This window comes from Bos taurus, chromosome 19 (genome assembly GCF_002263795.3).
Source record: "Bos taurus isolate L1 Dominette 01449 registration number 42190680 breed Hereford chromosome 19, ARS-UCD2.0, whole genome shotgun sequence".
Lineage (NCBI taxonomy): Eukaryota > Metazoa > Chordata > Mammalia > Artiodactyla > Bovidae > Bos > Bos taurus.
The window spans coordinates 51,584,137-51,605,955 of NC_037346.1; the positions used below are offsets into that span (position 1 = coordinate 51,584,137).

The window sequence follows — 21,819 nt, forward strand, 5'->3', positions numbered from 1 at the left end:
AAGCTGGAAAGCCTGACGTAGCCCCTCAGCCACTTTGGGGCAGAGGGGAGGTGAGCGTGGCACACTGCCGGGCAGAGGCGTGTGCCTGCTCCCCCTGCGTGCCTGTGGCTCTCTCCACAGCCATGGCAGTCTCCAGACCCGTCCTGGTCTCCCTAGCCCTTGAGGGGCTTTGATACTCACCAGCCCAGGAGCCAGCCAGGCCAGGTTCAGATCCACACCCAGAGACTGGTCTGAAGGGCATTCAGCCCAAGTAGCCCAAAGCCAGCCTGGCAGCTGATCACCAGGCTCCACCCCGATTGTGGCCAAAGCACCCAGCAGAGGCACAGGGAACCCAGACAGACGACCAGGCCAGACCCGCCAGCTTCCAGAGAGAGGAAACCCGAGAGCCCAAGGACAGGTCCAAGGGAAGCGAAGGCCAGAGCTGAGAGCAGAGGCAGGCTCAGCAGAGGCCCAGGTCAGAGGGTCTCCGGAGCTGCTGGGAACACAGGCTGACCAGCACAAGAAAACCAGGGCAACTTACTAACTCTAGCCAGGGGCCGCTCAAAATCTGGCCACTTCCACATCGGCACTGCAAGGAAACACAAGGCTTGGTTGGTGCAGGTAGAGGGGGTGGGAGTGAGGGCTGAGGACCCCGAAGAGACGCAAGCTGGACGGAGGATGGGGGCTCCTGGCAGTTAGGCACGCTGCCTGGAGCCAGAACCACCGAACGCAGGGCGGAGCTGGTTGTCCAGCCCCAGGAGGGTGACCCGGGGTCAGGCCCACGCAGCTCTCACAGGGGCGGGGGCCTCCCCAGCTGCGCCCAGGGAGAGCCATGTGGGCCAACAGTATCTGCACCTTGGCTGTTCTGTCGGCAAGGTGGCCGGGCTTGCACAAGGCCCAGGAGCACGCAGCGGGGCTAGAAGGAGGTGCCACATTCAACCGGATGCAATAAATAAAACTTTTATTCAAACAACTGCAGTACAGGGCACAATTCAGATTTAAAAAAAAAAAAGGGAAAGGAAACAGGAAAAATATTTTCAGCACTTTACATCTTCATACAAGTTTTGCGGTTTTGTGTCTACATTCATCCATTGAGCATGGAATCCCCTGGATTTGAGATCTTTTAGCAAAATTAGAACACCAACATAGAAGGTTCTTTTTTTTTTTTTTTCCCACAAAGGTCCGTGTTCTGGCTTTGTTTTCTCCTTAAATTATAAAACAGGGTCTGTCTGCGTCTTGAGCTGCTTCTCTCACACATACTACCAGGCATGTCCTAGCCCACGGGAGGGGGCAGGAAGGTTTGGCTAAATCACATCAGAAAAAGGAGGGTCCACAGCTTCACGGGGGCTCCCGCGGTGGGAAGGGCAGAGCAGCTGCGCCCTCGCTCACTTCCCAGATTCAAGGCGTGAAGAGGCAAAACCAGTAGCCACTCAGTCCAGCGTGTCTGCTTCTGAAGCCACCGAGACACACAAAGAGACGAGAGCGTTTAGGGAGGATGCGGCGGGGTGCCTGGAGCCGCCCTCGCTCCGTCACAGGCTGGTTAGAGAAACGATTTCCAGAACACGTGGGGGCGGGGGTGGTCTCTGGAGGTCTTTGGAATGTCCGAGTGCGGCCGGGCCCCCTTCCTGCCAGCGCCCTGTGCAGTTGCGGCCATGGTGCCCGAGGCTGGCACCGCGCTCTGGTCTGCACATCGTTCAGTGGCATCCGGGACCCGGGAGCCGTCAGGGGCCCGGCCTGGCGGGCAGGGCCGGGGCCTCCCTCACAGGAGCGGCCAGCTTCCTCAGGAGGCCCCCCCGGCTCAGCCCCAGCCCCTCTCTGGGTGCAGCCCAGAGCCTCTCGGGGCCCCCAGCACCCCCTCTCCCGACACAGGTGCCAGTGTGCGCTGGGGGTCGGACGCGAGATAACAGTGCGCACACCGGAGTCCATGCAGGTCTGTTTTGTTTTTCAGGAAAAAAAGAAAAAGTCCTTTTCCTGTTTTTCATCTTTTTGTTGTTTTTTTGTTTTGTTTTTTTTTGAATTTTTCTTTTTCTTCAAACTTTAGACCTGGCTCATGGTGAGCCTTCAAAGAGGGACAGCGCGGCATGAGTACGGCGGTGGAAGGGGGGCTGTGGCGAGGATGCCCCGCCAGCGCCAGCTGGCCACCTGGCGGGACGCACGGGGGCGCAGGGGCGGGTGTGTAAACACAGGGAGCGGAGATGGGGCAGCACCATGGACCCTGGGGGATCACAGAGTCTGGGGTCACCAACCGAAAGGCGGGGAGGGGGCAAGTGGGAAAGAAAAACGACCCAGGAAGACACCAACGAGAGCGGAGGAGACCGATGGAGGCCAGACAGACCGGGGGGCGGGGGGCGGCGGGAGCTCTTCTGAGCAGCTGCCCGGTCAGCGTCCTCACACTGTGGACACCAGCGTGCCGCTGCCGCTGTGAACAAAGCACAGGACAGCTGCCGGGCCACACGCCTCCCCGCGGCCGGCCGCCTGGCCCTCAGGGAGCGGGGACAGGAGACCCCCAGGGCCAGGGCGGAGCCCAGGTCAGGGGCACAGGGGGCAGATGAGCCCCGCTCCTGGCCGAGAAGCGACACCTGGACTCCAGGAAAGAGCCGGGCCGCAAAGCAACCAGGCCAAGGGGTCACGCGGCGGCGGTGGGCCGCCTGGAGGCCTCCCCAGGAGAGAATGGGAGACCCGAGAGTGGCTGCAGTGGGTCCCTGGCTCCAGCCTGGGCACAGGGCCAGTCCTGACCTCCACCCACCCACAAGGGGAGCATGAAGGCAGCTCCGGGAGGGGCCGCTTTCCCCAATGGGCAATATCTGGGGACCCCCAGCTGCTGCCAGGGGTCAGGGCATCCTGCACGGAGGGCCCTGCCCTACAGAGTGGACTGGGGAGGGCACAGCGGGGTGAGGGTCAGAGACCAGGTGCCCCAGGCCCCGCTCACTGTCTTGGAGTGGAGACACTGTGGTCTCCAGACAGGCCCCAACCGAGCAGGCCTGGGAAAGGGACCACCCGGCTCCAGCTTCCGGTGGGACGGCTCCCCACCGCCCACAGCTCCCGAAGACGAGTCTGAAAATCTCTTACCTGCTCACGGCCCGCGCCCCATAATCATCCAGACCCTGGTGAGGAAAAGGCAGAAACAGGTCAGGCTGGGGAGCCAGGGGCTGAGGCGGGGTCTGCAGGACAGGGATCCCTCCTGACCCCAGGGTGTGTGATGCTGCCTGCAGCTGAGGACACGAAGCGCCCCTCCCACCCCCAGCAGGGCCCTCCCCGATTCGCAGGGATGCCTCCTTATCTGGCCAGTGGCCAACAGAGAGCTCACACAAGACAGGTCACCTAGTGACCCCCTTCCGCACATGTTCCCTGCGGCCCTTAGCTGTGAGGGTCATGTGGTAAAAAACCCGGCATGTGAGGGCTTCCTGGGGACCCCAGAGTCTGAAACCGTGGAGGGTCGAGGGTAGGGTCTGGGAGGGGAAGCTGGGCTGGCAGAGCCTGATGCAGGGAGCGCAGCCTGCCTCATGCAAGCCTGTGCTGGACTCTGGGCGAAGCGTCCCCGAGCCCCAACACTCCCACTGTAGCTGCCTGGCCCCAAAGAAGCTGCTGCCCCAGAGCCACCAAGGGGTACTGGGGACACCCTCCTCAGCTCTCTCAGCCTTAAAACCAAGTCCAAAGACTGGAATGCAAGAGCAGCAAGCAGTGGTCAGACCCCTCCAGGCCTGGCCAGCTGTGCCATGGGGCCTGGGTAGGGCTGGAGAGGGACCGGGGTGTCTCACAGCTCAGCAAGTGGGCCCCGTGACCCCTGAGGTGCCACGGCTCCCCCAAGGCTGGATCCGCCTCGCCCTCCCTGCTGTTCGCCCTGACCCAGCCTCACTATCTCCAAAATGTTCCATCCAAAGGCCCAGCCACACCACCCACCTCGCCCCACTCACCACCTAAGTTGTTTCAAATCACGTGCTCACTGTGCCTAAATCATCAGTTCCCTGAAGACACCCTGGACACCTCATACAGCGCACACCAGCTGAGCCCTCCTTGTGGCAGGGAGGGGTGGGTGAGGCCGCTCACGACAGCCACCAGACACAGACATCTGGACAGGGCGAGTCGGCCACCACGTACCCAGAGCCCTTCCTTGCCTTGCCCACTTCTGACGTCACACTGTCAACATGGGAGCCCCCTGGGAGCGCCCCCACCCCTCGCTGTTGGGTCAACTCTCTGGCTGCCCAAATTCTAGAGAAATAGGAGTTCTCTTTGATTCCTCTCCTGCCACCTGGGTCCCCTGGCCCCCAGGCAGAGTGAGGCTCTGACCTGGAGACCAGCATGGAACAAAGTTGCTGGCCCCTGCCCACCGTGCCACCACAGCAAACGTCCTGGAAGTCTGGGCCCTCTCCAACCCACGAGCTTCCCAGCAGAGCTGTGGGGACCATCCACACTCACATCACGGGCCCACCTTGACCTGAAGACCACCCTGCACTGGAGGACCGCCGGGTACCCAAGCCTTGATCTTCTCCCTCTGGCTCCCTGGTTCCAGGTAGACGGACCACACATGGCTGGCCCTGCCTCCTAAGAGCCCAGACACGCTAACTAGAAGGTTCTGGTCACGTCTCAGGCAGAGACAGGGTAGCCATCCATCTGCACTCAAACCCACGACTGCAAGAGCCTCCTGGGTCTCAGGGAAGGAGCTCCTCCTCCCAAGAGGTGGCATCCAGAGTGATCCCCAGGCTGAGGGAAGGGCAGACAGAGGGGTAACCGCGCTTCTCTGGAGCCCTGAGACTATAGAGGATGCTGAGCTGTGACCCCTGAGCAGATCACTGCAGGGGTGTTAAGGCCGAATACAAAGCTCCCGAGTACCAGGCCTTTTGGGGGAGGCACCCTGAACCCGCCCGCCTACAGCCCCCGCTGCGGCCCCGCACTCACCTGCGAGAACGCGGGCACGGCCACGCTGTAGGGCCTCTGCTTGAAGGCGCCAGCCGTCTGGGTGGGGAATGCCCGGGAGGACGTCCCATAGTCAGGGGGCGGGAGGGCCAGGTCCTCCTTGTCCAGGAGGTTGCCCGTGCTGCTGCTCTTGCCCTGCTGCAGGCTGTGGGGGTGGGCAGGGTGGTCAGCCGGGCCCAGCTGGGCCCCCCCACCCCGGCCCCCCTTAAGAGCAGAGTGTAAGGCCTGCCAGGGTGGTAAGGGGAGCCCAGCTCACCCTTGCTGCCATCTCGGGTGAGCCCCCGCCCCGCCTCACCCAGCTCTCAGACACCTCCACCCTCACAGCACCTCCACACCCCTGGACCCAAGGGTCTCAAGTGTGCAGCCCCTGCCCTGAGCTACAGGCCATCTGCCCGCCAGCACACTCACCTCATGTGCAACCTGTCCCCACCGTCGTTGTCCAGGACTCGGGTGTAGGAGAAGGGAAACCAGCCCCGCCTGGAACAGGAGGCCCCGTCAGAGCGCGTCAGCTGGCCCCAGGTCCCACCCGTTCCCCTGCCCAGCTGCACACATCTGAGGAGGGGGTGCGTGCACACACTCCAGGGAGACCAGGAGACCCCACTGGGGCATCCATCCAGCTCTGGGCCACCTTGCCCTGGACAGGAGTGGGGCTGTGGGTGAGCGAAGGTGCCAGGACCAAGCAGGGCTCCAACTTCTTCAGCAAGCAGGATGGGATTCCTGGCTCAGCTCCACATGGCTGCAAAGCCACAGACCCAACAGGAGAGGCCGCCCAGAGCCCCCACGGGGAGGGTGCCCCTTGGCACTCAGAGCTCCCCACCCAGGATGGCGCTTGCCAGGAAGCCAGAGCCAAGCTCAGCCCAGCCTCTCCCTCCCTGGTGGAGGCAGGCTGACCCCTGGGCAGGGGTCTCTCAGCCCACCTAAAGACCCACGCACGATGGTGGTGGTGGTGGTGGGAGCAGTTGGAAGGGACAGCCCCTGACCTGGGCAGCTTCTGGCTGAGCGAGAGCCAGGCATTGGCACAGCCTCTTGGCAACAAGTGTCAAACTAAGCTGTGAAGGTGTGGCCCGTGACTCAAAGCCACTTCTGGAACCCTCACAAGGGTGGCTCACATGCACAGAAAGGCTCTGGGGTAGAAGGCTGGCTTCTCCTGACTGGGAGGCCATATGCACACGTGGGGTGCTGGAACTGAGTCAAGGGACATAAAAGTGAGGGCTGGTGGGGGTCTGTTCCTCCTAACAGACCCGTGGGACCTGGATAATTGGTCTGAAGGAGGACCCAGGGACCTGGGTCAGGAGGCTGACGCCCCCGCCGGACTCACATCTTGGTCTTCTCGCTCTCGCCGTAGTGCCAGCCGTCTCGGGCCTCGGGCACCAGCAGGGTGATGAGGTCACCCTCCTTGAAGCTCAGCAGAGTGCTGTTGTCCCCGGCCGCGTGGGAGAAAATGGCCTTCACCCGCATGCGGCCGTTGCGCTCCAGGCCGGCGGCCATGGAGCTCGAGCGAGGCAGGGTCTTGTTCTCAGCTGCCGGGAACATCAGGGCAGGTGTGAGGGGGAGCTCCACCCCACGCGGGGAAGGGCGCAGTCGCCCTCCCGTCAGTTCGGCTGTCTGACCATGGGACGCTCGGAGCCCCCAGGTGGGCCTGGAGGTGGACGCTCCACACTTATGGATGGCTGCCAGGCCTCCAGGGCTGTCTGGCTCAGACTCCGGAAGGAGCTGGGAGCTGGGGTGTGTGTGGATGCGGCCTCTGACCTGCCGCTCATTAGCTGGGGCAGTTCTCTGGGTCTTAGGCTCAGCTTTCCCATCTGCTAATGGGGAGACCCTCACAAGCCAAGGCCCACTGGGGGGGCTGCAGGAGGGGGAGTGCCGTCCATAGCAGACGTGCTGGAGGCAGGGCAAGGAATGGTCCCACGGTCAGCAAAGTGCTCTCCAGCGACACTCACCCGCTCTTGTCACTGGCTGAGCTGCTGGCATCCCTGCACTGCCCTGCCCTGCCACACTCACTTCACGGGGGAGCCCGGTCAAGCTCAAGGATCTGGGATGGAAATCTCAAAGCGGTCCCCAGGGTGCTGCACACACGCGTGCCCGTGAGCCTCCAGGCTCCCCCCAGCCTCCCCTCGGGGATGCCATGACTGCTGTGGGCCAGGTGGGCCTGGGGCCCCAGTGGAGCGCTTACTGGTGGCGTAGCTGTTCTTGGGCGCCACACTTTTGCGCACGGGAAGCGTGTTGGAGTAGGAGTCGCTCAGCTTGCTCTGAGACTGCGGGGGTGACGTGGACTTGGGCTGGGTGGCCTTGCGGTCAGCCCATGGGTTGTAGTCCTCGCTGTCTGGGCCCGAGACGCCATTCATGACGGGTGCGTTCTCCTGGGCAGACAGCCGCTGTCGACAAGAGGTGACGTGGGTGTGGTGTGGCAGGAGGGCCTGAGCCTGGCAAGGTCTCCCTGTTAGGGCACCCCAGGATGCCAACCACTGGCACCAAGGGGAACCACCCCCACACCCACAGAACTTTCTGAAGCAAGGACTTACCCCCACAAATGGGGCCAGTTCAGGGGGCACCGGCAGGGGCTTGGCCCCTGGAATGGGGTCTGAGATGACCAGGTTGGACTTGGAGGCCGAAAGGCCGCTGGGGAGGATGGAGCCGTTACTGTTGCCCATCTGCTGCATCAGCTGCACGGCGCGGTCGGGGATCTTGTTGGGGTCGGCACAGGCCTGCTGCCATAGCGGCAGCTTTTGCGCCAGCAGCTCCTTGCCCTAGAGTGGAGGAAGCCGAACAGGGAGGGCGTGAGGGCCAGCTCAGGCTTCCGCAGCCGGGGGGGCTTCCCCGCAGGGCCAGGAGAGCCCAGGGCCTGTGGTCCACCTCACAGACACAGCCCCTCGGCTCCCAGCTGGCACCAGGTGGCTCCTGAAGAGACACACCCAACCCCAGGTAGGCACACCTGGCTGGGGCTGCTCTTCGCCAGGTGGGGTGCCTCAACCAGGTGAGCCACCTCTAAGTCCCTGACTCCTGACCTGGGAAAGGGGCCGGATATGGTACAGCATGCCCCTCAGCTGAGAGACCTCTCAGAATGAGGTCAAACCAAGGCCTGACCTGAGAGGGGCCTCCCCAGGGGCCTGAGAGAGTTGAAAGAACAGGAGCTCGCGTGGTCAGCCAGGGAACAGGATAGGCTCTTCGTGGGCCAACCATGAGGTACTAGAAGAGTGCCGTTCAGGTAGATTGAGGGCACTGTTGGGGAGGGACACAGCTGCCCAGGGCCTCCCACCCCAACCCAGGGGCCCTCGAGCCCAGCTGTCCCTCCAGTGTGCTCCAGGGTCTGCCCAGGACACATGGGGCCAGAGGGCACAAGGGCCTGACAAAGCACGAGGAAGCCACAGGCCTGACGAGGGTCCCAGCGTGAGGGGGTGGCCAAAAGCAAGACACTAGCCTGAGATCCCCTGCAGCCCATTCAGGGGTCTTGGACCCATGGCATGGACACACTTAGGGCCCTGGAGACGGCTCTGCCTCCCCTGTCCTAGCCCTCTGGCCAACGTGGGCTACCCTACCTGCAGCACATGATACAACTGTGTTTCCATGCAGACCCCAGACCCACCCTGGGTGGAGCTTAGGGCAGTCAAGGTCTCCAGGACCTCGGATGGGTCTGTCCAGCCCTGTCTCTCCTCACTTATCTTCCCACTTCTTTTGACCTGTGTCTGGGGCTGGGAGGTGGCGCCCACATGGGAAAACTGGGGGATGCTGGACAAACAGCCCTTTGGAGCAGGCCAGGGCCCCTCCCCCAACTTCCGGTTTAGACCAGGGGCCATGAGGGCTGGCTGCTCATCTGCGTAGAACGTTTAACTGGAAAACAGCCAGGGCAGTTGGCTTACATGTCAGTGGCCACATTCCCTGTGGAATGGCCCAAACTGAAGACAGTTACAATCCAGCCTCTGGCTGAAAGGAACAGTTGATGGGTCTGGGCTGGTGGTAAAAAACTGGGTCAGCAGGAACCCTCACCAACAGGGACCACTCAGGGATCCCCCTCAGTTGATGGCCCTGTCATTGTCAGGCCTGAACCCAGACAACAGGGAAATGTTAGCTGCCTGCTGCTAGGAATAGCAGTGGGGCTCTGCCTTCATGCCCTGGTGCCCCAGACCCGGGGCTTGTGCCTTTCTCAAACCTCCTGGGGGGCTGGGGTCGTTTCTTGGGAAGTCATCTCGCATACACACGATCTGCCCTCCCGCAGGAAACAGAGATGGTGGCATCCTAGAAAAGAATGGCTTTCCTGCCTTCCTTCCATCACGGATGGGTCCTCGCTCTCCTGAGCAGCCACAGGGCCCAGCGGCCGCCAGAGGGCGTACACGCCTGCCGCACGGCTGCTGGAGCCGCGTGGGCGCTGCGGCGGCCCTGCCGGAGCACTGCAGCTCTAGCAAGCACCTCCCCACTGCCAGCCAGTCCTCCAGGCACAGGACCTGAATGCAGTCTCACGTGGCGGGGTGGCCCCACCCCGACCCTGCAGAGGACACAAGGCCCATCACTGTCCTTGCGCTGCACCTGTGGCAGCAGCAGGCCCTCGGGCAGGCCCAGGCAGGCAGGAGCCTCTCCATGGAGGCTGAGGGCATCTGCCAGCCTGGGGACCAGAAGCTGAGTCAGATCAAACACGTGTGAGGTGCTGCCCCCAGAACACCTTTACGGAAAAAGGACACAAATGAGGGTCTCCCTCGTTGGCTAGGGCTGCCTAACTACACCTAAGCTCTCAGAACATTCTGGAATGTTCCAGCTGACAGCTCTGACCCCACTCCAGTTCCTACCTGTGGACTACGGGGAACAGAAGCCCCACCGAAGCTATCTGTTTTTTCAGGGGAGATGTGTACTCCGGGTCGTGCTGGCCTTGGGGGGCTAAGCTGGCCTCTATAGGGGCTGGTACTGCAGCACCTCCCAAGGAGCTTGCTCCCTGGAGAAGACCCTCTCAGTGGGCTACTGATGTGAAAAGTGAAACTTGAAGTGTTGTTCAGTCATGTTCCACTCTTTGCGATCCCATGGACTGTAGCTAGCCAGGTTCCTCTGTCCATGAAATTCTCTAGGCAAGAATACTGGAGTGGGTTGCCATTCCCTTCTCCAAGAGATTTTCTTGACCCAGGGACTGAACCCTGGTCTCCTGCATTGCAAGCAGATTCTTTACTGTCAGAGCCACCAGGAAAGCTTGAGTTACTGGTATAATTGCTCTCAAAAAAAGCACCTGGCAATTTCTACTGGGAGTTGTAAAACATCTGCAACCTTGACCTGGTAACTGTCCTTCCAGAACTCTCCTCCTGAGGAGATCGAAAATGCACGGGACATTCAGCACAGTGTTCCCTCATCACAGCTCAAGGTGGGGCACGCCCCCGTGCTCCCCAGGGAGGCGGTCTCTGCCGATGAGGCCCAGTCCCGTGCGGAGCAAGCACCCACCTTGGAGTGGTAGGCGGCGGAGTTCTTGGCCACGGCACACTGCTTCTCCACCAGGAAGCAGAACCTCCGCCTCTCCTCGGTGAGGGCGGTCTTGTAGCCGTCGGACACGTAGCTCTCCAGCTCACCCTGCTTGTTGCCGATGGCATCGATGTACTGGGGGTGGGAGAGGCAGATGAGCCCGCAACGGGACAACACCCCGTCAACCTCCCGTTCTGAGCAGCCCCACAGAGGCGGAGCACACCTCCCGGCCAGCCCACCAGGGTGGGTGCTTGGCCGTGTGGCCACTCACTTTGGCCAAGAGACTATCCCGCTGAGCCACTGCCCCCTGGTGCCCTGGCAGCTGCATGTGTGGGGACCATGTGGCAGACTGCCCGGTGAGGCTGGTGTGGCAGCTCCCTCAGACCCAGACACCAACCACGAAAGCCATCCTGATAGTCGGAAGATCAGGACAGCTCAGCTGGCACTGTGCGTTGGAAAATGACTAGTTCACGCACGAATCCCACGGGAGTGGGCAGAGCGCACAGTTCGATGCTACAGCACACCAGAACGCTCTGGTTCTGCAGGATGGAAAGTTCCAGTAACAGTCCCAGCAAGACTCGGGGCAGCTGTCCCAGGGAGGCCTGCAGGCCCCCCGCGTCTCTGTGCGGCCCTGCCTCTGGGATGCAGGAGAGCCTTCCACCCCCTCCCTGTCTCCCCTCTCTCCCCAAAGCCCACTCCACGCTCCACAAGGGGCACAGACTCCTCTGTCCTGAACTGGGATCCCCCTCTACCGCGCCGGCCGGCCGGGGGGACCAGCCTTCACAGAATCAAGCCCCATCCTCTGGCAGGGGCAGACCCGGGCCGCGAGGGGGTGGCCTCCCCCGCCTGACTCACCGCCTCCCCCACAGCTCTGACTCAGCATGGGTGGGTGGTGCAGAGCCAGGTGGGTGCAGTGCAGGCTGTTCCTGGCCCCTCCTTGGTCCCCCCTTCGCAGCGGCGTGCAGCTGTAGGGCAAACGCCTGCTGGGTGTGGGCCGTCCCCAGTGCTGTCCCCAGCTCAAGGCTCTGCCAGTGTGAGCCTGCCTGCCCAGCACTCTCACCAGGACAGGGACCCTGCTCCCCGCTGCATGTGCAGACCACCCTCCCTTCAACACTGAACCCCACTCTCCTCACCCTGAGAGCTTAAACGGGCCTCCACGTGGCCAGCCCACTCCCCGACCCCGGAGGAATCCGCCCTGGCCCTCCTGAGCAGCCGCAGGGCCAGCCAGGCCACGAGGTGTGCCTGACAAAGTTCGAGCAGGAGGGGAGAGGCCCTCAGGGCAGCCCTGCTGGCTGCCTCCACCAGCCCGCCTCCCTGCTCCCGAGCCCCACGTGGTGAAACCCGTGCACACCCAGACCTTCAGCCTCTGCCCCTCAGCCTGCAGAGTGGCTCCTCTAGGAAGCGGGGGAGTCTGCAGATGTGGGGTGCCACAGCAGGTAAGGCTGTGCTGTGTGAAAGGACCCCTCAGATGCTGCCCACCAAGGGGCTGGCTCACACCCCAAAGCCCCCATGTGGACAAGAGGCCTGAAGGTGGGAACACCCGCTGGACACAAGGGCCTGGATGGGGCAGGGCTCGCTCAGAGACGGGGACACTGATGCAGGCCCCTGCTGCCCGCGTCCCATCACCTAAATAGCACCCGGCATTAGACCGAAACCCCCCAGGGCCTCCGCCCACTCTCCTCCGTGGCTGTCCTACCCACTCCGGGGGACAGTGGAACATCGGTGTGGCCCTGCAGGCTTCAACCAGCCCTGAACCAAGATGCCTCCCTTGGCCTGCTCTCAAGTACATGGCTGCACCTGGGCTCAGCTGTGATCCTGAGAGCCCCCTAAGGGGCTTCCAGAGTATCTGCAAAGCTCTAGAAGGAGAACTTTGGGGTTTAACTCTAGTAAAAGCCGCAGCCAGCCGGTCCCTGGGGTCACCACCTCCCACCCTCCGGGGTGCCGCTCCAGTGCCAGGCAGGCCTGGGAGGCAGGGTGGGCGTGGGGTGACTGGGTAAGAGAGGCTGAGGCCCTGAGAAGTCAGCACAGAGCCTCGAGAAGGCAATCCCAAGGGAGGCACCCACGGTCACCTAAGCAGAGACTTTGGGGGCGGAGGAAGACACCTCCGTGAGCGGTCACCCCAGGACAGCGGTGTAAACCGGGACGTGGGCCCCCCGGGTCCACCCGCCCCAAGCCCGCTGCTGAGGACGGCTCCCCCTCTCACCGCCCGGCGTCCCATCCGTCCTACAGCCGGTTTCTGGGTTTTCAGGCTGCGGTAACGTCTTTCACCTCAATGTTCCCACTCCCTGGAGGGGAGAGAAACTGGCTCCAGGCGAGCTGGCGCGGGGTGCTGGCCTCATTAGCTGCCTGGCAGCCTCCCGTGCCGGGGGAGGAAGCGGCGGTTTATTTTTAAGATTTCCATTTATTCAAACAAGCCCCAAGATTGGCCAGAAGCAGCTCAGGTCTCAGGCAGGGACCCGGGGGCTCCCGGAGCCACGCAGTGTCTTTCCAGGACCACACCTGCCCGGGACGGGGCAGGAGAGACGTCACCCTGGCTGGGGTGCCCGGCCCAGGAGAGCTGACCCTTCCTCCTCACCCAGCATCCGGCCAGGACCCAGGCTGCCACTTCTGTCAAGGAATAACTGCCAGCCCTCCTGACCTTCCCCAAAGCTGCCTCCTTGTGGAGAGAGGCCATCACTTTGAAGGGCAGACCCTAGAAATCTAGGCCAAGTGAGGAGCTTCGTATCCAAAGGGGCGGGAGAGGAGGACACCCCAGGCCACACTGGCCGCTGTGGGCAGGGGACATTCCCAAACACGCAGGAATGCCCGCACTCTCTGGGACGGGCAGAGGACAGAACGTGCCTCACCTGACAGCCCTGAGGGGTTCCAAACAGGCCACAGAAAATAGCCTGAGCCTGTCCCCGCCACAGGGGGGCACTGTGGCCAGGCTCCCAGCGTCCTGACTCCCCACCCCCCACCCCTGCTCCTGGCTTAGCGGGTGCTATGGCGACGGCACTATAGAAACACCCAGCTGAAAGCATTTAAGACCCACGGAACGCTCCCACTTAGTCACCCTGGGCTGAACAGCCCTGTAATCCGAGAAGACAAAAGTGATTGGGACACACGTCTCCTCTGCAAGCGGCCTGGTGACTCAGAGCGGGGGAGGGGCGCTCTAGCAAACACCCGGGGCTCTGGTCTCCCTCACCCAATAGGCCACCCAGCTTTCCCACATTTCTCCAAATTTCTCCCATGCGGTCCCTAACCGCTGCAGCTGGGGAATGACAGGGGGAACCTTGGCCCTCAGCTGTCACTGCCCATGACCATCACTCCAAGGAGACAAGGAGGGAACCCCGGCAGCTGTGATGGACAGAAAGGAACAGCCGGAATGGGATGCCCCCAGCTGCATCCGGTCACTGGGTACGTTCTGGGGGCAGCCGGTGGCTTTCCTGGACCCTTGGACCCTGTGCCCAGGCCAAGAACAGGATGGCCAGCCTTCGGTTCAGCGGACTGTTAAGAATCTCTCTGAAGCACAAGAGCTCCAAGCAGGGCTGGGGACCAGGGCTGAGCAGAGGGCAAGTGCGCCCTCCTTCCCAGAGGCCAGCAGGCGGAAAAGCCAGCAGTCAGCAGTATGGGGCACGTGCTGTGGGCACATTCTCAGGCAGAGAGCGCAGTGCCCCTCGCAGGTGACACAGACCCAGGGGCCCAGGCTGCCCATTTTCCTGAGAAGGGGCCCACAACCACCACTAGATCGGCAAAGGGTTCCGTGACCAAAGAGAGAATGTGAGGCCACTTTGGTCCACACCAGTGGGTTGGACACGCTGACAAAGGCCTTGAGGCCCAAGGGGATGGGTCTTAGTAATCTGCGAGCACCCTGAGCCAAGGGCTTCGGTGGCTGCTGGGGAGCCCGGGGGCTTCTGGGATCCATGCCACCTGGGTCTGCTTTGCCGCCCTGGGACCTGGAGGAGGGCAGAACCTGGGCTCCCGTGCCCACCTGCTGGGTGGCCAAGTCTCTGGACCCTTTGGGTCTCAGGTTCCTCAGGGGCTGAGACACAACGTCACCACCCAACTAGGCAGCCCCTCCTCACGTGACCCCAGAGGTTTCGCAGGTACGGAACTCACACCCAATTTCAAAGACTCAGCAGGAAAGAGACAAACACAACACACCTCACTAGTATCTGGCGCAATGATTACGTGTCTAAATAACACTCTAGATGTGTTCTGCCCAGTAAAACGCTTTTCCTGTATCACACTTATTATGTGCCCACCTCTCAGTGCAAAAAGACAGGGGCCATGTGCCTGGCGCTGCCCCCAAAAGTCCTCCCAGCTCTGAAAGCAGAAGTCGCTCCAGATTTCTCACAGTGTTATCTAGCTAGGCAGCCCACTGGGGGGGCTTAATCTGGGGAACTGGGGGTAGGTACGGGGCCGGGGGGCAGAGTCCCCCGGAGGACTGAGCAGATGATGCCATCTCGGGACACAGAAGCCCTAAGAGGATACTCTGGCTTTTCAGTTGCTTTACCCAGAGGACCTCTGCTTATCTCCAAGTAAAGAAGACATCCCACTGCTGGGATGTCTTGTCCATAGATGTCTTTCGCACTGAAGAGCTCTTTATAACAAGAACAGCAGACACATAAGGGGCTTAAACCACTGCCGTCAAACATCATGTGTTATCGGGACCAGCCTCTGCCATTATCTTTTTTGAAGATCTAAATTATGGTTATTTTGTTTTTGCTTTGTTAATTACACATCCCTTTAAATAGAACGAATCTCTCCCCTTTCTCAGACCGCAGTCTGAGCCTAGGGAGGGGGAGCCGACTGCCGGAACTGCCTGCTGCAGTCAACACAGGCCCTGGCAACAGCTCACACCCCACAAACCAGAACACCCGAGGCCCTGCTCTCAGCATCTCAGAGAGGGAGAGCGGAGGATGGCTCAGGACGCAAGGGGGGCTCTCAGCAGTTCTGGGTCCCCCGGCAACCCCCACCCCACTGGGTGGGTGGGCTGGGGTGGCTGGGCCATCTGCCCTCCTGACAGCAGGAGCCTGCCAGGGTCAGCAGCTCCAAGGACCAGGCTGCTAAGGACCTGGTGCTGGGCTGGCAGGGATGGTCAAGGGCCCTGGCCCGCTGCACTCAGGAAGCCGGTTTGGCCCACACTGGGGGTGACCCTGCCCCACATCTATGCCCACCCATCTGCCTCCAGCCTTCTCTTCCTGGGCTCTCACCTTTCCACTGCGGTCTCAGTGGCCCCTCCCTCAGAGCCTGCACAAGGGCGGGAAGGACGCGCTCTGTCCCCATGACCCCTGCTGGTCACACGTCACACACCAATGTGAATCCCAAAGGCACGTTGACTGCTCGGTTTTCTAACAGTCACAGTGCCCCTCAGAGGCCGAGGACTCCTACCTAATCAGAGCTGGGCTGGGGGTGGGGCCGAGGGAAACAGAAACGGAAGAAATCCTTGGCCAGGTCCTGCAGGATCTGTGAGGGGGACGTGCACCCAGAGCCTGGCCAGCTCCACCTTCCCAAAGGGCTTCACCGGGGACGGCTCATGGCACAGCCACACCCCAGCCCAGACCCTTCTGTCAGAAGCCCCGGAGACCGCCGACCAGCCGGGGGCCAGCTGCCCATCAGAATCACCTTGAAGCTTGGAGAACCTGACACTCAGGCTACAATACAGCTATGCACCCACGCCTGGGGAGGAGGACCCCAGGCCAGAGACAGCGCCAGACAAGGCCTGTGGCCACACACTGTCAGACACGCGGTGCGTCCTCCACGACCACCCCGTGGCACTTCAGCGCCTGTGAGCCGGCGGTGACAGAGGTGTGGAGCGTGACCTCACCGTGTGGTCAGCACTTGGGGCGCTCCCTACTTCTAGAAAGAAGCCCGCGTCCTAATTTGCGCCCCAAATGCCTCTAAGTGCCTAATTCCTGACCTAAAATCAGTTCTCTTCATGGAAATCCCAAAACACAGTCTCAATTACCAGCAGTTCCTGAAGATGGCCGGCTCTGACCCAGTCCCTGTCACGGGGAACCCATCACAGGCTGACTGGCGGTCAGTCTCCCCTGGCACCACCCGTGGAGCGTGACCCGCGGGTACAGCCCCACCTCAGTGCTCAGTGCAGACGGGCCGCTCGGCAGCAGAGGCGCCTTGGGGAGGCATGTGGCTGCTCCAAGGGCTGACCTGTGCCTGGCAGGTGCCCAGAAGCCTCTCTACCCTCCCTGGTGAGTGTCCTGTCCACACTGAGCTCTAGTCAGAAGCGGAACAAGTGGGCCAGGGGCTCCAGAAGGCTCACAGGTGACCCCAGGGATTGCCCCGGGCAAGCCCACCTGTCTCAGGAGCACTGAGCCACCTGCCTGTGGGAGCACTGGGCGCACACCCACAGATGGACACCAGAGCCACAAGGCTCCATCAGTCTGGGTGTCCCATCTCCTCTGCCAAGGGGTGTCACAGCTCAGGTCAGCCCAGGCTGTGGCTCGGAGATGCCCAGGTGGGGGCCCTGTGCCAGCCATGGGGCTCGGGATCACCCCTACCTGCACATACTGCCCACTGGGCCACACATGGCCCAGACCTTGGTGAAGGTCCCCAGGGTGCCAGAGACTCTGGGACTCACAGAGGCTCCGAGGGAGCAGGGGGTCGCCAGTGCCTGGGGTCCTTCCCCACCTCCAGGTGTCCACAGTCCGGAATCCACCCCCACTCGGTGACAGTGCACAAGTACACCCGCTTGCAGCAGGCACGTCTAGCGGCCGGGTCACTGCGGTCCAGGCAAGGCCGGGCTCTCCAGGGCCGGGCCGTGAACTACAGTCTGGATGGATGGAGCTGTCCCCACGGCTGATCTGCTACTGGGTGGCCTGTGTGGGAGCACTGCAGGTGGAGGGGCGTTCTAAAAAACAGAGACGGGGAGAGCAGAGTCCTGCCCTCCCTCAGTAAGAGTCTTTAATGAGCCGCTTTCTGTGACTCGCAGGACCTTGGCCAAGGCGAAGGGCTGGGCCAACTCAGCACGCCTGCCCTGCCAGCCGGGCACTCCTCCCGGGGAAACGGTGGGGAGGGAAGGGCTGTCACACCAGAAGGTCCCAGGGCCCTCCCAGCCCCTCAAAGCAGACATCAGAGCCTGGCTCCTGGGCCAGGTCCGCAAGGGTTCCAAGGATCAGAAAGAACAGCCCCAGGTGCTGAGGGGCCCTCAGATGCCCGAGTGGGTTGGGCATCCCCACAGGCCACCAGGTAGACCAGAACTGTCCACGAGACGGGCAGCTGGTGTACCTTCCACCGGCTCAGAGCACACCAAGTGCCTGCCCCCTGCCGCACAGACATGGGGTGAGGGACTCTGACGACCCCCAGCCTGGCCTCTCAGGTTCAGTGTCACCAGGGAACAAGAAACACTCCTCGGACTGCCGCTCTGCTTCCCGCCCTTAGAAGATAACTGGAACAAGGTCACGTACTGCCTGTCACCACGTGAGCAGCCTGTGCTGGACGCTGGGAGGGACAGGGTGGAACACAGCCCTACCCCGCCCCTGAGTGGAATAACCCAGGCTATTAACACTGCAATAGCACCCTCAGGAGACTAAGGGGCAGGTGGAGAAGAGGGGTGGGGATGGGTTTGGGAAAGTGAAAGATGCTACAGAAAGGCTGGAGCTGGGTTATTACTGCAACTCCGTGAGAAACTCGTGAGGAAGGGGCTGCAGAAGCCCACTCCCCTGCAGGCGTGGCTGCTTCCCACATGGTGGGTTGCGGTACTTAGCTGTCGTCCCCTGCCCATCCTCTCCACCAGGAGCCCCAGGCGCAGAAGGCACAGAGGCCGGGCCTCTCCGGGGGAGCAGGGGGCCTGCTTGTCCACGCCTTACTCAAGTGGCCAGGAGCAGCCTTGTGGCCCCGGAGGGCTCCAGAGGTGCTTGAGGGCAGTGGTGTCGGCACCAGGGGGCATGCCATGCAGGGAGGCCCCGATGGTGTATGTGGTGCCACCAGACTTGCTGCCCTGATGGCCGGCAGGAAGAGCAGGGCTTTAGGAGCGGAGGGGTCCACCCCAGGGGTCACCCCATGCTTGTGCCCAGGAAGCGCTTCCACTGCTGACCGGGTTGGGGGGGTGGCTGTCCTGTTTCTCCTCCTCGGACGCACGACCTTGGAGAACAGCGTCTGGGCCCGATCTATGTCAACTGGCGGCGGGGTTCTGGTGAGTCAGGTGTATCGGGGCCATGCCTGTCACAGGCCACACTGTCCTAATTCCTTGCCCCCACCCCAGCACACAATGTCTGCAACCAGGGCTGCCCCTCCTGTGTCCTGTAGCGCCATCTGCCTCACACCGCAGGGCCCCTGAGATGCTGAACGGGCCAGTGTCTGCCTGATGGAGGCTCTGAGCCCACGCTGGGCGTGGGCATTTGTGAGTCAATCGGAGTAGCTGTCTGAGGTCTCTCTCTGAGGCAGGAAGGTTCCCTGTGGGTTCTGCTCCTTTGGCAGAGAGCCATGGCACCCACCGAGGCTGCAGGACAGGGCTGCCAGCTCTGGGACGTGGGGCACCCCCACCGGAAATCCCCTAGGAGAGTGGAGCCTGGGTCTGATCCATCAGGAGGGCCTGTCCTTCACTGCTCTCTGAAAGGACCGAGAGTCCTGACACCATAACAGGGGCCCGAGCCCTCCGGCGTGTCCCTGCAGGCAGGGCGCCCGGCACGTGCAGCCGGGTCCTACCTGCAGCTCCTTGTCCGAGTACTTCTGGGGGTTTTTGCTCCCTTGGCTCTTTTTGCGGAGTTTCTTCAGCTCAGCTTGGCACTTGTCCAGCGCGTCACCTTTGCTCCTCTGCTCCGTCTGGTATTTCTTCAGGGCAGCCTGAGAAACGAGTGCCAAGACAATGTGGGCAGTGAGCCAGCGTGCCCCTCCCGCTCTCCACAGGGCCACGGAGGCCCAAGCTCGTGGATGGCAGGACTTGCGCGGCTGCAAACCTGAGGCCTCAGCTCTGCGCACCCTGGAGATAAAGATCAGGGCTGGGACCGCCAGCTGGGCCTCCCTCTTCCACCCCGGGGCGGGAAGGGTGTGAATTCGTGTAATGAGCACCGGGAGTCCAGGCCCCTCGCCCTTCTGGTCAACCTGGGGGAGGGGACGGGACAAGGAAACTCGTGACAGCAGGTCAGAGGAGCTCGTGCAGGTTCCACACGATGGCCACTGCACATCATCGTTTTTACTAAAGCAGCTGAGAGGCAGGGGCAGAGGACCAGGGCGTGTGGGGCATCTGATGCAGGAGTCCACCAAGGGGTCACGTTTGGTCTCAAAGGGGCACGAAATGTCAGAGGAGCTGCGGGAAACTACAGGACGCAGAGCTCACAGGAAGCTGGAAACCCCTTGGACTGAAGAAGTGTTCACACAAAGCCCAAGCAGGGCAGGTGGACCAGCAGGAACGGGTGGGCTACTTACACTCAGGTACCTGGAGTCCAGCTCCACCTTCTGCTCCAGCTGTGTGAGCAGCTCGTTGTGAAAAGACTTCAGCTGGTACCGAGAGAAAACAGAGGTCAGCTCTGATGTACGCCCCGAGGGAGGGAGCCACCTAGGAGAGGGGGCTGGTCACCACGACAAGGGTGCCCAGGACGCTGGGTACCCCCATGGGAGAGAGGAGCCTGTCTGACCTGTGAGCCAATGACCCTGGTGGCCCCATGGAAACAGGCGGCCCCGGGAGAGACTGCTGAACTGGAGCCTGGCCTTCGTGGCCAGCTGAGTGTAAGACCCCATCTGGCCTGTGCCCTGCTCTCCCAGGTCCTTCTGTATACCCCTAGGCCCCACGATGGTCACCTCCTTCATATGTGACTTCTGTCCTGGGCCCTGGGTATGCCCCAGACCCGAGTGTGACCCAGAGCAGCACACGCCTCCCTAGGGGACGCACGGCGAGGCACATGCTCACCTCCTCCACTTTCCTCCGACAGCGCCAGCCCACCTGCAGCTGCCCCTCCCTCCCCGGGCCTCCCTGGGAGGCTACGACTCACCATTTCTTCCAGCTGATTCTGAATCTGCCTGTGGACTTCGGCCATCTGGAAGAGAACGTCCCCTGGAAGGCAGATGGCAGGAGAGAAAAGCAGAAGGGAAGCGAGAGTCTCAGGATCACTGCCCCATTACCCCTCCACAGTCGGGGAGCACGCACCGGTGGGCTGGGCACTGGGGTTGCTGTGGTCTAGGGACCGGAAGGCGGGCAGGGGTGCGCTGGGGGCAGGCGGAGGGGTGCCTCTCCAGGTGATGCCACCCAGAGAGATGGGAAATTCTAGAACAAGGACGCACAGTTGCTTGGTGTCTCTGGGGGCTTGCGGGTGTCTGCATCGGAGCCGAGGTTCACGGTAGAGGTCAGATGAGAGGCCCTACTTTTGCAGGTTTCAACCCTGCCTGCTATCCCACGAGCACCGGCATCTACTCTCACTCGTAGGCGCCAACTACCACTGCCCCAACCACCTCAGGCCCAGGCAGAGGCCGCAGCCTTGACGAGCAGCCCGTGTGTCCTGGGACATAGTGTGGAAGGTGGGGCGACTGTGGAGGGAAGGACCCCATGGCCCAAGACATGCTATGGTCAGCAGAGCTCCAACATCCAGCACCCCAAATCAACGCCGTGGTATAGAAGCTCCGAGCTGGGGCACACACAACAACTGCCTCCAGTGACCCTCAGGGCCACCGCCCACACCCCCCAAGTCAGCACAAAGGACCTCCGTGGACAAATGGCTCACTTCCTCCCCTGCAGAGAGTGGGTCTGGAACGGGCAGTGTGGGCTGCATCCATGCCACTGGCAAGTATTTGCTAAACAGGCGCTGACCACGCACTGTGGCCATATGGAGGAAGGCCTGTCCCTGCCCTCGGGATCTGCTGACTAACCGTCCCGGAGGTGCTGCCTACACCAGGATGTCCCTCCCCTCGTGGCCAGGCCACTCAGGGCTCACATGATCCAGAGAATTCTTTGGTGGGGGGCAGCCATGAGGAGCACCCCTGGTCTCCAAGAGGCTTGCTAGAAAGCAGAACAGTTCCTGTGCCTCCTGCCCTAAAGGGACAACGCTGTCTGCCCTCCAAGGTCACATGGATAGCATGCAGGTGATCCCTCCCAGAAACAAAGTGGGGTTTGGGGGAAGCCAGCTCCTCCTGGTCATCAGGCCATTCCACCAACTGCTCTCAGCCCTGATGACCACAGGGCATGGTGACCACTGACCACATGTGGTCAGACTCCACCAATCCTTGGGGCAGGCTGCCCAAGGTCAGTGGGCTGTTAGATGGCTGTGGTGCCCACTTCCACCCTGCAGGCTCTGGAGCCCTGCCTCCTGTCTGAATTCTGAGTTCTCACTCTCAGTGTGCTGCTGGACTGAGTTCCCAAAAGATTGGCTTCGCCTTGGACATATGGATGTCTATTGAGGGAGGAGGAAAAGACGAGAGCTCCTCTGAAGGTCATCTGGCGGCTGGGAGGAGCTGTCGTGTACTAGGGAACAGGCCCCGCAAAGCCAACCGCACGTCCCCATCAGGCGACATGGTTGGGGGGTGATTTTCCTGGTGGTCTAGTGGTTAGGACATGGCGATTTT

General features: G+C 61.9%; 1 protein-coding gene across 9 annotated transcripts in view; it reads right to left on the reverse strand.

Annotated features, from left to right (window-relative positions):
- The window catches only part of BAIAP2 (BAR/IMD domain containing adaptor protein 2), a 63,613-nt gene that overhangs the window by 5,531 nt on the left and 36,263 nt on the right, over positions 1-21,819 (reverse strand). For 2 of the 9 annotated variants that reach the window (XM_024979850.2, NM_001017937.1), the window contains exons 4-14: positions 20,256-20,317; positions 19,693-19,764; positions 18,973-19,110; positions 10,309-10,461; positions 7,416-7,640; positions 7,067-7,268; positions 6,212-6,413; positions 5,302-5,370; positions 4,876-5,038; positions 3,049-3,083; positions 521-568 (exon numbers count right to left, since the gene is read on the reverse strand). In XM_024979850.2, the coding sequence (XP_024835618.1) occupies positions 541-568; positions 3,049-3,083; positions 4,876-5,038; positions 5,302-5,370; positions 6,212-6,413; positions 7,067-7,268; positions 7,416-7,640; positions 10,309-10,461; positions 18,973-19,110; positions 19,693-19,764; positions 20,256-20,317 (1,349 nt within the window). In that variant the 3' untranslated portion in view covers positions 521-540. Of the gene's footprint in view, positions 1-520; positions 569-923; positions 2,399-3,048; positions 3,084-4,875; positions 5,039-5,301; positions 5,371-6,211; positions 6,414-7,066; positions 7,317-7,415; positions 7,641-10,308; positions 10,462-18,972; positions 19,111-19,692; positions 19,765-20,255; positions 20,318-21,819 lie in introns of those variants that run through there. The other 7 variants (XM_010816458.4, XM_010816457.4, XM_010816455.4 and 4 more) reach the window with 5 other exon arrangements.